The following is a 16,509-nucleotide window of genomic DNA, read 5'->3' as shown; positions in this document are numbered from 1 at the left end:
ACAGGAGACAGGACAGGAGACAGGTCAGTGGGGACAGGACAGCGGGGAGAGGACACAAGACAGGACAGGAGACAGGTCAGTGGGGACAGGACAGCGGGGAGAGGACACAAGACAGGACAGGAGACAGGACAGGAGACAGGACAGTGGGGACAGGAAAGCGGGGAGAGGACACGAGAGAGGTCAGTGGGGACAGGACAGGAGACAGGACAGCGGGGAGAGGTCAGTGGGGACAGGACAGTGGGGACAGGCCTCGAGACAGATTACCATGAGCTGACCCATTCGGGAAGACCCATCGCAGAACCAGGATTGGGGCCAGAGCTACAGCACAGCGGGGAGGGCGTTTGTCTTGCGTGCAGCCCAGCCAGGTCTGACCCCCGGCATCCCACAGGGTCCCTGGGCACCGCCAGGAGTGACTCCTGAGTGCAGAGCCGGGAGAACCCCTGAGCATCATCAAGTGTGGCCCAACAACAAACACAGCCACACCAGGAGGTAGGACTGGTGCTAGAACACTTTATGTCTAAACTCAGCCATCGATAACTTTGTGAATCACGGTTCTTTAATAGAAGAAAGCAAGCTACATCAGGAGCTATTTTGGAAACTTCCGGTGGCTTTGGCGTCCCTGCAGGGCGACCTCTGTGCTGCAGGGCCAGGAGCTGAGCAGGGGAGGGCAGGAGAGGGGAAGCCTACTCCAGAGGGCAGGGCTAGGGTGTGGCCTTCGCGCCCAGGGTCATGTGACCCAGACCCTCCCTTGGAGCCCCCAGTGCAGACACAGGAAGTCAGTGCTGCACCCTCCTGCGTCCCTGGACTGCCCCCACACCCTGCTGGCCAAGCTCCCCCCAGCCATGGCCCCAGGCCAGGAAGGGCCTCCTGCTGTGGGCCCCCCAAGGAGCCAGGCCCTGAGGCACCTGCACGGGTTCTTACATAACCATCACGTGGCAGCTCAGCGGTTTCAAAGCTCCCTAATCCAACACAGTGGCCTCCACCCTCGGGCTCATTCAGACTCTCCAGCCAGTAGGGGCGGGGCAGCTGGAGGCAGGACTCTGAGGAGTCGGGGCTTGGGGGTCGGGGAGCTGCTGAGGCCCAGTAGGTCCAAAGCACATGGTTCTGGGTGCCTGAAAGGAGATAGCATCTGGACTCGGAGCCACACCCGGTCACCATGCTCTGAACCTAAAGGCCCCTGGGGGTCCGGGCTCTGTGAGGAGTTGCAGGCGTCCTCTCTCCAAAGGGTTTGTGCCGGATTTTCCTGCCAGTCCCAACAGGTTTTTCTGGCTGTGTGGGGACCAAGGTGCACCTGTCTGCACAGATGCAGCTTTCAGCGCCAAACACCACCTGGGCCAGGGGTTCTGTCCCCAGGACCCCACTGGGAACATTCCCCAGGACAGGGCAGCTGCTCCCCCCAGCATCCACACCACAGCTCATCTGCTTCGTCCTGTCCCCAAACACCCAGGCCCTTCCTGCCCCACCCGCCTGTCTGCAAGGGTGTCCACTGAGAGGGCCAGTGCTGCCCACGCCATCCCTCGGCCTCCCTGTGTTCACGGGCTCAGACTGACCCGCCACTGACACACCTGCAGGGCGGGGGGCACACCTGACCTGCCTCTGCCAACAGGGCAGGGGATCTGCGGGGGGTGGGGACGGGTCACGAATGGGGACCACAGTTCCCCCCGCCGTCCCTGCTGAGGCCAGACCCAGGTAAGCTCACACAGTGCCCAGGGGCCCATCGGCCCTCACGAGAGGCTTTTGGAGATTACTGTCCTAGGGTTGGGAGAGCCTCCGAGGACCAGCGCACACTCGACATGTGGGTGCCCAGGCTCCCTCTCCAGCGCCTGTGGTCCTGACAACGCCAGAGGTGTCCCGAAATGCACATGTATCATTTCTGTACTGACAAACACAGGGAGTGCTGCGAGTGATTTCCATCTTTACTAGCCGTTGTCATAGGGCGGACGCCAGGCAGACCCGGACCCACAGGTGGGCAGGAAGGGGGCCCCACCCAGGGCCTCGCCACAGCACCCGGAACAGGGTCAGAACACAAACCCAAGACCGTTCTCCTGGGCCACGCGTGGTGTCTGGGAAAGGAGACCCCCACGGCCCGAAGGCTGTTCTCTGCTGGGGGCAACGATGGCCTGGCCATGTCTGAGCAGGCCGGAGGGCACAGGGGTTTAGCTCCAGGCTTCGAAGGAGCCCAGTGCCCACCCCCGCCCCCCCGCTGCCTCCAGGGAAGAGGCGGAGATCGGCAACATCAGGCCCGGGCGGGCAGCGTCTTGTAGGGGTTCAGGATGCCCTTGGGGTCCAGGAGGGCCTTGAGCTGCTGCATCAGCTGCACCGCAGCCGGCGGCTTGCTGTAGCCCAGCACATCCTTCTTCTTGAAGCCCAGCCCGTGCTCAGCGCTGACGCTGCCCCGCTGGCCAGCTGTCCACTCGTACACGTAGGGCTCCAGAGCTCCCAGCAGCGCTGTGCTGAAGGCCTCGGCCGTCACGTTGAGGTGCAGGTTGCCGTCCCCTGAGGGAGAGGACCCCGTCAGGCCGAGGGGGAGGGCCCACCCCTGGCCTGTCCCCAGCCTGGGGCCCAGTGCAGCGGTCTCTCACCTGCACCCACACAGATGGGGCAGGTGCAGAGCCAGACAGAGAGGCGGGCGGTGAGGCAGGGAGGCAGCTGCTGTTGTCTGGGAGTCCCAGCAGAGCCACCCCCTCCAGGCCCACCCAGGGGACACAAAGCAGGCCCACTTCCCTCAGGGTGGCCCCCGGAACCACCAGAGCCACCTGCCCGTAGGGTACCGCCCACGCCATGCTGACAACTTGCCCAGAACACCAGCCTCACCCCCACCTACGGGCCCTAACACAGGAGCCCCTAGGCCCGGGGTGAGTGGGCAGGGCACCCCACTCTGCAGTGTACGAGAGCTGCCTGTGTGGGGGACCCCCACAGTACAGGAGTCCAGGCCCAGCAGCGCCACCTGCTGCCATGGACACAGCAAACAGGAAGCAGGTCTCCTGACCCGAGGTCCCCCTCACCAGATCAAGAAGCAGGTGGTCTCCACCAGGGCTGGGGCACCTCTAGGAGAGCTCTGGCACCAAGAGGTGGCAGCCGGACCACAGCCGGGCCAGGGAGGTACGTCACCAACACTGGGGACAGAGTGTTGGGGATCCTGTGTGTGTGCATGTGTGAATCCATGCATGCACTTGTGTATAGGCCAGTGCACAGGCAGTGTGTGTGTGCCCCTGCGTGCATGTGCATGTGGGGTGTATGCATGCGTGGCACGTTCACATTTGTAGGGGCATGTGTACATGTGGGTGTTGTGTGTGCACACGTGTGTGGTGAGTGTTCCTGTGTGCTGTGTGTCATGCATGTTCATCTGTGGTGTGTTGTATGTATGTTTGTGTGTGTCTGTGTGGTGAGTGTTGTGGTGTGGGCATATGTGTATATTGTATGAGTCTGCATGCATGTGCAGGTGTGCCATGCATGTATATGGGTACATGTGGCGTGTATGTGGTACATGTGTGAGCAGAGGCAGTGCCCAAGCCAGAAGCTCTTACAAAAGTGGGTGAAACCAGTTTCCCACTGATAGCCTGTGACCCCTTCACGTCCAGGAATAAGTTATGAGTATCAAATAAGTGTGAATAAGATGAAAAAAATGGAAAACACGGACCAACTGGCATTTTCAAGCATTGGAATTAATCTGGTGATAGCCAGACCTATGATGGAAAATAACGGAGTGAACCCAAGCCAGTTCTAGTGATGTAGGCAGGTAGATAGGGAAAGGCCCTTGGCAATGAAACTTAGATTATCAAAGTCTCCGGGAAGGAGAATCCTGAGACTGACCCACCCTGTGGATACAGAAAACAGACCTGATAAGACTTCAGCAGACCCTGAGGAGGTTGGACCCCTCCCCATGAAGCTCCTTGAATTCCCTCAACCTCTCCCTTAATCTGATTAAAATGTGATCCAGCCTAAAGAAGACCATCACCACTCCCAACCTCCCTGGTAACCTCCTTAGCAACGGACTTTTACCTGGAAAGAAGCCCCACGTGGGGGCAGGTTGGAGAGACCCTATAAAAGACACCGTGAACAAAGGAAGTGCGCGCATATGCTGCCTGAGCCCATGTGCTGCTTATGCCCACGTGGCCAAGCACATGTGTCGCCTGAATCTCCCTTCTTGAGATGTGTACTTTCATGGTTTCCTGTCTAGTGCTAGGATATGTGTAGAGCTCTCTCCACCCTTGGAGAAGCCCGCGTTCTCTCTTGAGCATATTACTCTTACTATTCTCTCTCCCACTTATCCCTTCCTCCTTCCCTCAGAAACCTCTGAATAAAATCTGTTTACTTCACTGATTGTCTACTCCTGAAATTTTTTCTGCAAGCAAGACAAGAACCCCGTCTTCCTCCTCCCCGATGGGCCCTGGGGTGCTGGTCAAGCAAAATCCACCAGGAGAGCCCTGGGTGCGGGGACTGAGTAAGGAGCACAGGGTAGACGGCTGCGGCGACGGCCGGGCCCAGACAGACCTGAGGCACGTCCTCTCTGCAGGAAGCTGGAGTCACTGACGCAGGCTGTAAGCGCACTCCCCCAAGTGCACCTCCACGGGCCTCCCGTTATCTGGACACCACGCCCAGGTCCGTGGTTCTGGGCTCCACCCTTCCCGGGGGGCTGACACTTGTAGCTAGCCCAGCCCCAGGAGGGGTGGGAGGGCTCGCCTTCCCTGGACACAAGCCCTGCAGAGAAGCGGGAGAGGCCGCCAGCCAGACACGGGGGAGATGCGTGTCACCAGCACACGGGTGGCTGCACAGGCACCAGCACAGACCAAGACAGACACCGCCAGGAGCCAGGAGCCACTCCCAGACCAGGCGAACGGAGCAGACCCAGGCCAGGCCACTGTCCAGCGGCCGCTTCTCTGTGGGTGGGGCTGAGGCAGTGCCCAGTGCACCCTGGTCTGCCTCTGCCCCATCTGAGGGATGGGCCACTTGGTGTACAGCACCGAGTGCTCAGCACTGAGCCCGCCGGCCAGGCTCCGTGTCTGGAAATGTGGACTGTGTGGCCGAACATGTGGTCAGAGAAGTGGCAGTGGCCACAGATGCCATCTAGAACCCAGCAACAGGCCTGGGGGAGCCCCGAGCAGCACCAGCGGATGGGCCCAAGAGGCAGAAGAACCAATGTCCTGGCCCAGGACCCATCATTCATCTCCGAGGCGAGGTCAGGGCTACAGGCTCAGGGGAGCACTGCCTCATATAGAGACACTCAAGGGAGCACCACCTTGTGTACAGAGACACCGGGGAGCACCATCTCATGTATGAAGACACTTGGGGGGGGCACTACCTCATATACACTGATACCTGGAGAGTATCACCTCACAGAGACACCCAAGGGAGCACCACCTTGTATACACACCCACGGGAGCACCACCTCACATACAGGGACACCCAAGGGAGCACCGCCTCATGTGCTGAAACACCCAAGGGAGCACCGCCTCATGTACACCCAAGGCCTGCCTTCTAAGATCCAATCCCTAAGAGGTGCTTGGTGGAACAGTGAGACTGGGAAATGCTGAATGATCAGTTGATCATTCATGAAAGTAAGCTGAGGGGGAAAAAACAGCAAAAAGTTTGGGGCAGAGAACGTAGGAATTTGGGTCACATGGAGTGGGAAGGGTCTAGAGTCCAGTGCTGGGCTGAGGAAACCATAGCACTGACTGACCCCTGAGAACCTGAGCAAGAGGCTGGACTGCAGGAGGGGAACAGGCTCTCAGCAGGCCTGGGGAAGGCAGCTGAACTCCATTCCGCTCCAAGGCCCCAACCAACCCCTCAGCCCCTGCCCCAATAAGCCTTCCCCAGGCCTCGCCGCAAGCCTCCCCAAGCCCTGCAGTGCCCATGCAGACGGCCATTTGAGGGTGTTGGGCAAAGAGGAGTATTTACGCTGGCGGAGAGATTTCCCCTGCAGCTCTGTGCACAGGCGGGAATCTCCCCTCCAAATCAGACACCTCCTCCTGCCCTTCTTCTGGCTCAGCACAGCCCCAAGACCAGAAGGCACATGGAGTGTCTCTGGCAGGGAACACTGGGACGACGTCCCTGTGGCGACAGCTACGGTGAGCTCCAAAGCTTGTCCTCCCAACCTGTCCCCAACACCACCTCACCAGCCAGGGTGCAGCCGTGGAGAGGGGTGCCCAGCCCCTGGGCTCTCCCCGCCTGCCAGAGCGGAGGACATGCCTACCAGCCTGCCCACGACCCCCTTCTCTCTGCGTGTGTGGCTTCAATGCCAGTCTCTTTGTTTTTGGTTTGTGGGGTCACACCTGGCGGTGGCTGGGGTGCCCAGGGGCCACTCCCAGCAGTGCTCAGGGCGACCACATACTGTGAAGACGGACCCAGGGCTTCACACATCCAAGGCAAGACTCTCCCTGTGGCATCTCTGGCCCCAAGCCTTCACCTCACAACAGTCAGTAACTGTCAGACATGGCTACCTGGCACAAGCCCTCAAAGTCTCAGCCTGTGTGCAACCAGAGAACAGGAAACTCGGCGGTCAGAGTGCCACCAGCCAGGGCTGGCCACCTGGTGCAGAGCCACACCCCATTTCCTCAGGCCCCCGACCCACTGTCCAGAGGCAGAGAGAGGCGCCAGGACAGCAGGAGGACACAGCCCACTGCCAAAGGCACCAACGTGAGCTGGGTGAAACCATGCTCGTCAGCCAGGCTGACCGGTGCTGGTTAAGCCCAGTTAACCCATGCTGGCTAACCAATATCATCTGACATGCTAGTTTAAGACCAGAATAAACTAGTCAGGGTGAGCCGGTAATAGTTAACCATGAAAAACTCTGCTAACCCTAGATAATCCACTCGAGTTACCCAGGAATAACCCATGCTGATCAGTAAGTGATACTCTGTTGTACATTAACTCCAAGTGTTTTAGGCGTCACCGGTGAATGGCCCTTTTTTCTGCCCTCAGAAAAGCTTACAGTGCTCTCAGGAGCACCCCTAACCCCCCGGAGTTTATCTTTAACCTTTCTTTTCTGCTTTACCTCTCCTGTTAGCCACTAGACTCCCCAAGTTAGGCTTTGGTTACTTATAAACTAAAACCTTCTGGTAACTCTGTATTTTGTATTTGTAGTGAACTATTTGCTTTTCTCTTTCCTCTATAACCTTCTTATATTTTATTATAGAACAATATTCTTTGCTTAAACTCCTAATATTTGGGAGTCAATAACACTGAAATATATTTAATCCTGGGCATCAGTTGCCATAGTACCTAAAACTCAAAACCTGGGTCCCACCGAGGGATCTCTGGATGGACCCAGGGCAAGCCAATGTTCTCTAAGTATGCTATTCAGGTCTGAATTAAACGGCCATTGACCATCAGTCCGTGGTGCCTGTTTCGGTCCTTCCAGCAGGAAGGCGGCTCACGACCACCAAACGCACAGTACCAAGGGGCCTCCCGACACACTTCCTTCACAGCTGGCATGCCTGGGTGGGCCCCAAAGCTGTGCTCATTTGTTCTAACCAGCAGGGCTAAGCCATTCCAACTACCAACCCCTACTAATCAACCAGGGTCAAGCCTGGCTAACCCTCTGGGGTCTGTTCAGCAGGACAGGCCTGGTGGCTGGCTCACCCAGATGGCCGTAGCCCACAACGTGGCGGGCACAGGAGCCAAGGCGGGCACGCAGGTCCAGGACCAGGTCGTAGAGCCGCTCCACGGGCAGGGAGAGGTCGTACTTGTACACGTAGCCGTCTCGGCTCAGCGCCTCTGTGATGCGTTCCCGCAGGGCCCAGAGCGTCTGTGGGATGGCAGGCAGGGTCAGACGCAGCCCACCCACAGAGCCCTGAGTGGGCCGGGCAACCTGGGAGGCTGAACGGGAAGTGGGGTGGGCCTTGGGCCGAGCAGGGTGGGGGACGCAGACTCGTCTCTGCCTTCTGCCTAGAGCCGACAGCAGCAGGAGCCCTGCCCCACCCCACGGGACACTGCAGTGGGGTCCCCAGCAAACCTGGGTCCCCACCATCCCTCCCACCCCACCCCCAGTCCTTGCACCCTGCCCACAGGCCCAGCTCCCACATTCCCTTCCGCTCCCTGGTCCCACGGACCCTCTCCCCAGGCCCCTCTCCTCCACAGCTGCTCCTCCTGCCGGGCCCAGCCTCCGGGCACAGTCCAGCCTGGCCCCCGCCACTCGGGGGATCCCACCCCCTCCGTCCGAACATTCCAGACAAGCTCCTAGCTCAGTGGCACCTTCTTGACTTCCCAGCACCATGGCGGTGACACCCACCCGGATCTTTCTCTCCTCGCTGGCCACAGTGCCGTCCGTCAGCAGGCCCGAGCCCAGCGCGTGCTCCAAGAAGCTGGTCAGCTTCTCCGTGTCGTGGCCTGTGCTGGAGCCTGAGGTCTCCACAAGGATGTAGAACGGGCTTTCTGAAAGGAGGAGGCCACGAGTCAGGGGGACATCTCCAGGGCTCTTCCGTGGCTGAGACCCCAGGGCCCCAGGTTGGGGCCCGCGGGCGAGACACGGCGCTCCCCGTCTCTGTCTGCAGGAGGCACCCAGAGAAGCGGCACGTCCAGCGCAGCTGGCTCTGGCGTGGCGGGCTGTCTTCTGTGGGCAGTGACACACTGGACTCTGCCCTGTTCTTCGAAACCCCACGAATGTTTCCCCCAAGGACACAGAGATGCCAGTTGTGAGTGCACATGCCTACAAGGGTGGAGACACGGCTCGGAGGCCCCGGCCCAGGGGTTCCCACTGTCGGGTGGGCGGGAATGTGCTTGGAAAGCAAAACAAGGCGGAGACCAAAGTTCCCCCAGCGCCCCCAACCCGAAGCAACCCCCCCTCCTCAACAGAACCGCACACAAGCCAGACCCAGTGCCCAACCTATGTCCTCGGCACCACTCGGACCCCAGCCTCCTAAGGCGCCTTCGACCCACCCTTCCTGCAACTGTCCCGTCCCCCAGACGGGGAGGTGGCCGGTGATCAGCTGCATGCACTCACTAGCCACGGAGGATGCCTCCCGCTTTGGGATTGGGCAGAGAACTCGTCCCCAGATGAAGCTAAATGACAGTTCCCCAGTGACTGTCAGCAGTGGCTGTCCCGGGGGGCAGGAGACACAGGTCTGTCCTGAACTCACAGCCCTGGGGACGCAGCAGCCAGCCAGGAAGTGACACTCCAGCCCAGACCCCTGACCTCAGGCCTTAGCCTGAGAACTGAGAGGGAGACATCTGTCCCCACCCAGCCGGCTGCAGCTCAGGGCAGGCCCCAGTCACACCCCAGTCAGGCCAGTCAGGCCCCAGTCAGGCCAGTCAGGCCCCTGTCAGGCCCCAGTCAGGCCAGTCAGGCCCCAGTCAGGCCCCAGTCAGGCCAGTCAGGCCCCAGTCAGGCCAGTCAGGCCCCAGTCAGGCCAGTCAGGCCAGTCAGGCCCAGTCAGGCCCTAGTCAGGCCCCAGTCACAACCCAGTCATGCCCCAGTCAGGCCCCAGTCAGGCCAGTCAGGCCCCAGTCAGGCCCCAGTCAGGCCCCAGTCAGGCCAGTCAGGCCAGTCAGGCCCCAGTCAGGCCCCAGTCAGGCCAGTCAGGCCCCAGTCAGGCCCCAGTCAGGCCCCAGTCAGGCCAGTCAGGCCCCAGTCAGGCCAGTCAGGCCCCAGTCAGGCCCCAGTCATGCCCCAGTCAGGCCCCAGTCAGGCCAGTCAGGCCCCAGTCAGGCCCCAGTCAGGCCCCAGTCAGGCCCCAGTCAGGCCAGTCAGGCCCCAGTCAGGCCCCAGTCAGGCCCCAGTCAGGCCCCAGTCAGGCCAGTCAGGCCCCAGTCAGGCCCCAGTCAGGCCCCAGTCAGGCCAGTCAGGCCCCAGTCAGGCCAGTCAGGCCCCAGTCAGGCCCCAGTCAGGCCAGTCAGGCTCCAGTCAGGCCAGTCAGGCCCCACGCTCGGTGGCAGCATCTGAAGGCAACCTGGAAAGAGATGCCGTTCTCCCGGGCTAACTGCATGGCCCTGCACTCACAGTGCCAGTCGCCCCAACACGCGGCAGACACAGAAGCAGGACCCCTCGTGGGCTTCTGGCCCACGGAGAACACGCCCTCAGCTCCTGAGAGAACGAACCCGCGGCAGAGCCTCGCTGGGGCAGGGCCTGGGGCGGGGAGCAGGTACCTCGCAGCGGGCAGGCGAGGTGCAGGTGGCGGACGACCAGCTGCATGCACTCCGCATCCATGAACTCGAAGGCTGACAGGATCTCGCCCAGCATGGCCTTACAGGTGCTGAAAGTCTGCAGAACCTCCGCAAAGCCTGGGCACCCTGCAGGGCACCCCCCGAGACAGGCCTGGTGAGGGCAGGGCAGCACCGGCTCCCCAGGGCCTCGCGGGGACAAGTGTGTTGCCTGAACACAGAGCGCGGGGGGTGTCCACGGACGGGCACTCTCGAGCCTCAGAGCTGGTGGGCATCCAACCCCCGGGTTTACACCTCCTGGAGGAGCAGGACCCCTGACCGGGCTGGGGCAGAAGGCTCGGAGACCCCAGGGCAGGGGTTGTCGGCCAGGCTGCAGCTGCTGCTCTCCTAGGCGGAGGCGTGAGAGAGCAGCCCAGGGCTCAGGGAGGGCAGAGTGAACAAGAGCGACTGGGGGCTGCTGGTCTGCGTGCACCCCCAAGGGCAAGGGTGGGCGTCCTCGAGGAGGAGATGAAGCTTCTGGAAGCGATGGAAGCCATAGCGTTAGCAATGCCAGAGACAGAAGAAGGATTCACCCCACACAGTGCTAAGCACCCTAAAGACTAAGGAGATAGCTCAGTGAGCACAGGACAGACGGGGCATCCAAGCCACGGCCAGAGATGCAGACCTGTCTCCGTGCTCCAGGGGAGACTGGGGACCCAGTGAAAGGCAGACCAGATGGCTGGGGGCGGGGAGAGAAAGAGAGGGAGGGAGGGAGAGAGAGGAGGAAACAGAGATGGAGGGGGTAAAAGGAGAGGGAGGGGGGAAGGAAGGGGGTAGGGGGGAGGAAGGGTAGAATGATGGGAAGGGAAGGGAAAAAAGAGGGAAGGACAGGGAGATGGCACAAGGGGGGGAGGGGAGAAGGTCGGGACAGGGAGGGGAGAAGGTCAAAGACTAGGGAGGGGAGGTAGTTACAGGTGGGGGAGGGGAGATGCCCACAGCCACCACTAAAGCTGGAGGACGTTGTCCCAGGGCTGGGACTCCACAGACAGGCAGCCGGGAGGGGTGAGTGCATGAGGAACCAGGACAGGGCAGAGAGACCAAGAGGGTGAGCTAGAGGGAGGGAGCCAGCCTCTGAGGGCGGCGGAGCGCGGGAGCTGCTGGAAGGCTCGAGGGCTGCACGGAGGCAGCGTGTCCCCACGGCCAACCCCGGGCAGAGCGGCCTGTCTGACACTGAGTGCCGACCGCCGCCTGCCCTCTCGCCACACAACCCTGTTCCCTAGGAGCTCGGGGACTCACGCTCCTCCCCCAGCCGTGCTCGGACTCTGAGGACCCACCGAGGAAGGCCACGTTCACAGCCCTGGGCTTGGGCGGGCAGCTGACAGAAACGGCAGTGACCACCCCAAGGGTGCCCTCCGAGCCGATGAAGAGCTGCTTCAGGTCGTAGCCTGTGTTGTCCTTGCGCAGAGAGCTCAGGCAGTTCAGGACCGTGCCATCAGCCAGCACCTGCAGCAAAGCCAGAGCCCGTCAGAGACCATGACCGGCCACGGGAGGACCCGGACGCCACCCTCAGGGGCTGACCTGCCACCTGCCTGCACCAGCCGGGCAGGGCCACCCGGACACCAGGGGAAAACCAGGGGAACTGCAGGGTGAGGGGAGCAGGGGGCCCCTGGGCAGGAGGAGAGGGCTGGGGGGTCACTGCTGGGGACAGTGGGGGACAGTGCTGGGGACCACGAGCCGGCAGTGATGGCCCTCGGCCCCACCCGAGCAACTATGGGAGCTCCTGTGGGCCCAGGCAGGCAAGAGGGTGGCCAACAGGCCTTGCAGGACACAGCTGGGAGCTCTGGCTGGGCAGCTGCTGACCAGCAGGTGGTCTGGGGACAGGAAAACCGTGAGCCTGACACATGGACCCGGCTGGTCAGGCACTAGGGGTCAGGATCCAGCTCGTCCCCGACCAACAGGTCAGGGACCTCTGCAGTGACACAGCTGCACCCAGGGTGCTGCGTGCACGGGGGGCAGAGACCGGGAGGGGAGGCCTGCGCCTCTGCCCCTCCCACGTGGTGGCACGCCCCAGCCTCTCGGGTGGGTGAGTGCAGGGAGGGCGGGGCTGCGGCGTGCATGGCTCTCCCTCTCGCCAGCTCGCACTGGCCCAGGCAAGCTTGGGCGAGCCCCAGGACCCTGGACGTGCTCACCACTTCCAGGCCGAGCACTGTCCCCCGCAGAGAGCCGTATCGCAGGAACCGCAGGCCCCCAGCGTTGGTCGCCACGTTGCCACCAATGTGGCAGCTGCCCTTGGCTCCCAGGTCCAGGGGCATGATGAAGCCACGCTCCTCCACGTAGCTGCTCAGCTCCTCCAGGACGCACCCCGCCTGGCACACCAGGATCCCTGCCGGGAGGGCACAGGGACGGGCACCAGGCAGTGGGTGCTGGGTGCGAAGCCCCTGGAGAGGGCCCACAGCCCACCCAAGGAGGCAGAATCCAAACAGATACACGTGGGCGTGCACATGTGTGTGTGAGCACAGACCTGTGCACATGTGCTGGCAGTTATTATGGGAGGGAGCAGAAAACGCCTGTGCAAGACGTCTGGACTCAGTGACTCTGCCCTGGGCACAGCGAGAGGCATTCTGAGAGTGAAGACAGAGGAGGCCGGGAGCTGCCCAGACCCCGAGCCCAGGACAGGCCCAGTGACCCACTGGCCTCCTGCGCAGGAGACCTTTGCGCCTTCTTTGACATGGGCGCCCACCGTGTGCCAAGGCCAGCCCAGCCCAGGGTGCAGGCTCACCGGACACATCGTGGAAGCTGATGACCTGGTTCATGAGGGCGGTGGACAGGATGATCTCGTCGAACACGGGGACGCTGCCGCCAACCATGCCCGTGTTGCCCCCCTGTGGGTTCACAGCCAGGTTCCTCCCGTGGCAGTGCCTGGGACCAAGGCAGGACAGCTGAGGGGACTGTCCACACCCCATCGGCAGGGCAGGCTGGCTGCAGCCCCAGCCCAGCTCCCACCTCGCTCTTCCTGCCCAGCCTCCCCGCAAAGGGGTCGCAAGGGGCGAAATGCACACGGTGACAACTCCGAGGCATGGCTGCACGTGATGGAAACCCCGTTCCCTCCCACAGTGCTGCCCCCCTTCCTGGCTGCAGGGCACCTCACCCCAACCACAGCCCAACTGCCAAGGACCTAACGCCACGAGCAAGGGGTCGGGCAAGTGTGGTCCCCACGGACTAAACGAGGGCCCAGGGACCTGCACGTAAGGTCTCTGAGCACGACAATGGCATGCAAGGCCCGAGGCCCCCAGGAGAGGCGCTGGACTGTGCCTTCCAAGCCACAGGACGGCAGGAAGGATCCATGAGCACCAGCGCCGGGGTGGGGGGGGGGGGGGGAACACGCTGAGAGCACGTGGCCACAGCAGTGGAGGCTCAGGGGCGACCTCAGAGGGGAGGCTGGTCACTGTCATGTCTCTCCCATAGCTGCCGCTCGGCCACTGCTCCTCCCAAGGCCTGGGGGCTCTTCAGCCTTCCCCACGCAAGGGCTGGCACCCGAGATCCCTGCCTGCGGCCCGTCTGTGGGGTGGGCGCAGGGGCGGGGGCGGGCCACCCGAGGGTGTCTGTGGGGTGGGCGCGGGGGCGGGGGCGGGCCACCCGAGGGTGTCTGTGGGGTGGGTGCGGGGGCGGCGGTGGGCCACCCGAGGGTGTCTGTGGGGTGGGGGCGGGGGTGGGGGCGGGCCACCCGAGGGTGTCTGTGGGGTGGGCCCGGGGGCGGGGGCGGGCCACCCGAGGGTGTCTGTGGGGTGGGCGCGGGGGCGGGCCACCCGAGGGTGTCTGTGGGGTGGGCCCGGGGGCGGGGGCGGGCCACCCGAGGGTGTCTGTGGGGTGGGCGCGGGGGCGGGGGCGGGCCACCCGAGGGTGTCTGTGGGGCGGGGGCGGGGGCGGGCCACCCGAGGGTGTCTGTGGGGTGGGCGCGGGGGCGGGCTACCTGAGGATGCGGGAGACCTCCTCTGTGGAACGGGGCTTCAGCAGTACCCGGCTGCAGCCTGCAGGAAAGCGAGCGTGAGGCCAGGCCAGGCCACGGGGCTGCAGGTGCGAGGGACTCCCCACGGGGGCCCAGGGGCGCTGGCCGGGAGGTGGCCGGGAAGGGAACACCCGTCTGCCCCGGGAATGTTCGCGGGACTGTGCGGGGGTCTCACCCGGCCTGCATGGCAGCTCACGGGCCAGGGTCCCAGGCAGCAGAGGGTCCCTTCTGGCTGCCGAGCCACACGGGGCCTGCCTGGCTCCAGTGGGCTCCCCTGCCGTCCCTCTGCAGAGTCCTCCCCTGAGCACTGCGCACCGGCACGGCCCGGCCAGCTCCGCGCGCTGCTCTCCGTGGGCACAGTGGCCAGCGCCCACTCACCTCGGACCGATCTCAGCCAGTCCACATTCGAAGCCTCCAGCTGCCCGGGGTCCGTGACCACACGGCCCGGGACAATGTGGTTGAAGGTGGCCAGGTCATCGGCAGTCAGGGTGGAGAAGGGCAGCCGCTGGACCGGGTAGCGGTCCTGGGTCAGGGCCACCTCGGGGGCAGGCGGCGGCGAGGAGCTGGCTCTGCGCACCAGGGCCCGGGGGCGCTCGGCCCGCCCAGGGCTGCCCATCAGGAGAGCTCTGGGCACTCCAGCCCACTGCCGGAGGAACTGCCCCGTCCACCCGCGCGCCAGGTGGGGCACCATCGCTCTGGCCTGTAAAGCAAGCGAGCGGCTTCAGAGACCCCTGGCATGGCCGTCAAGAAAGCCATGCGACCCCTGGGAACAGGCCGTCCCGCCTGGCCCCGTCCGGCCGAGGAGAGAGCGGGCAGCAGGGCTCCTGGACGTGACCGGGACCCAGCCCTGGAGGGTCCGAGACCCGGCCGGGGGCTGCCTGCGTCCAGCGCAGAGGCCTGATTCCTTCTCGTATGGACTCTGTCCTCTCACCCTTTTCCCCACGGGACACTTGGTCCCGGGGCCAGAGAGTGCGGCAGGGAGGGGCTCTGCAGGTGACCGGCCTGGGTTCGCCCGGACACGCCACCCGGCCCGGGCCCGCCAGGCGCGGCCGAGCACGAGCATTGTCCTCCGCCGAGCACTGTCCTCCTCCGCCGAGCACTGTCCTCCGCCGAGGCGCCGCCCGCCCGGGGAGAACGAGGGCGCCCGGCTGGGCGCGGGACGAGGCCCTGGTCCCCAGGGTCCCCTCGCAGCAGGGGTGGGCCCCCGCCCCCGCGCTGCCCCTGCGCTGGCCCCAGGGAGCGCTGGTCAGCGACAAGGCGCCGGGCAGGGCTGCGGGAGCTGTCCTGACCCGCCCGGGGCGGCCACTCCCGCGAGGCCGAGCGGGCCCTGCCCAGGGCAGAGCCAGGCTCCGGGCAAGGCCAGGGGCAAGGCCGCGCACAGCCGGGGGAAGCGCCCCCTCCCCGCCGCACTCACGTCCGCCGCCGCTGGACACGCGCCGCCCAGTGGGCGGGCCGAGGGTCGAGCGCGCGCGCGCGCGGCCCCTGGCCACTCCCCCGGCCCGCCCCGCCGGGCCAGCCGCGGGCCTGTGCTCCGCGGGCTCGGACCCGGGTTCCCCAGCGCCCCGCACAGCCCCCCACACCCCCCGCATGGTCAGCCCGCCGGCTCCTGACCCCCAGAGACCCTGGGCGCGGGCCCCGCCCGGCCTCCTCCGAGGGGTCCGCCTCCCCAGGCCGAGGCTGGCCTTGGGCAGTTTCTCCGGGGCCCTCTCCTGGGGGCCTGGAGGGCGGCGTCCAGGTGCCGGGAGTTCCTGCAGGAGCCCGCGGACCCGGCCCTGCACCCAGCCGTCGGGACAGCCCTGGAACCCGCCCCTGGAACCCGCTCCGGGGCGGGAGGCTCTGCAGCAGAGGGCCCGAGGGGCCCGGGGACAGGGCTTCCTCCCAGGCCAGGCACGTGCTGTCCCTCCTGGGTGCCCACAGCTCCTGCAGCTGCTACTGGCAGACCCCCTAAACTCAACTCCAGGGTGAGTCCCGACCCCTCGCCCCAGTGCAGTCCCGCAGCTGACCAGCTCCAGTTCCACAGTGCTCAGAAACTAGGGCTGCACTCGGGGACGAAAGCACACTGGGATAAAGGCACACAGAGACAAAGGCAGAGACAGAGACACAGAGATACAGAGACACAGAGAGACAGGGTGAGGGGCCAACTGACACAGACCCCTGCTGACGGCTACTCTTGGAGCAGGACGCCTTGCACAAGTGACAGCCCACCTCACCCAAAGCAAAGCTGGTCTCCTGGGCCCCCAACCAGAGGTGGGGAGGGTGTCACTTGTCACACAGGTCCTGCTGTGCCGGAGGGCCCCAGGTTTCCTCCACCTTCCCCACACTGGCAGACGCAGGTCTGTGACCCCAACACCTCCCAACCGCACCCCACAGTGCGAGCACACACCGAGGAGCCTCCCCTGCCCAGAGTGCTGGGACCGGGCTCCCCA

The 16,509-nt window shown here is 64.1% G+C and overlaps 1 protein-coding gene across 3 annotated transcripts; it reads right to left on the bottom strand.

The window, feature by feature from the left end:
* Positions 1 to 1,898: 1,898 nt before the first annotated feature.
* Positions 1,899 to 15,529, bottom strand: D2HGDH (D-2-hydroxyglutarate dehydrogenase). Of its 3 annotated transcripts, none has more exons than XM_055122900.1 (10): positions 15,498 to 15,529; positions 14,462 to 14,783; positions 14,048 to 14,105; positions 12,857 to 12,996; positions 12,267 to 12,460; positions 11,412 to 11,580; positions 10,084 to 10,227; positions 8,194 to 8,373; positions 7,582 to 7,818; positions 1,899 to 2,496 (listed from the first exon to the last, which is right to left on the bottom strand). In XM_055122900.1, exons 2-10 carry the CDS (start codon positions 14,772 to 14,774, stop codon positions 2,237 to 2,239), a joined length of 1,695 nt encoding a protein of 564 aa, XP_054978875.1. In that variant the 5' UTR covers positions 14,775 to 14,783; positions 15,498 to 15,529; the 3' UTR covers positions 1,899 to 2,236. The 3 variants fall into 3 exon arrangements, with proteins under 3 accessions (XP_054978875.1, XP_054978874.1, XP_004620729.2); XM_055122899.1 differs by lacking the exon at positions 15,498 to 15,529 and adding an exon at positions 15,015 to 15,491; XM_004620672.2 differs by lacking the exon at positions 15,498 to 15,529 and adding an exon at positions 15,015 to 15,491 and having other exon boundaries at positions 7,582 to 7,747; positions 8,231 to 8,373.
* Positions 15,530 to 16,509: the final 980 nt, after the last annotated feature.

Source organism: Sorex araneus, chromosome X (genome assembly GCF_027595985.1).
Source record: "Sorex araneus isolate mSorAra2 chromosome X, mSorAra2.pri, whole genome shotgun sequence".
Lineage (NCBI taxonomy): Eukaryota > Metazoa > Chordata > Mammalia > Eulipotyphla > Soricidae > Sorex > Sorex araneus.
This window is presented reverse-complemented; position numbering and strand designations above follow the sequence as displayed.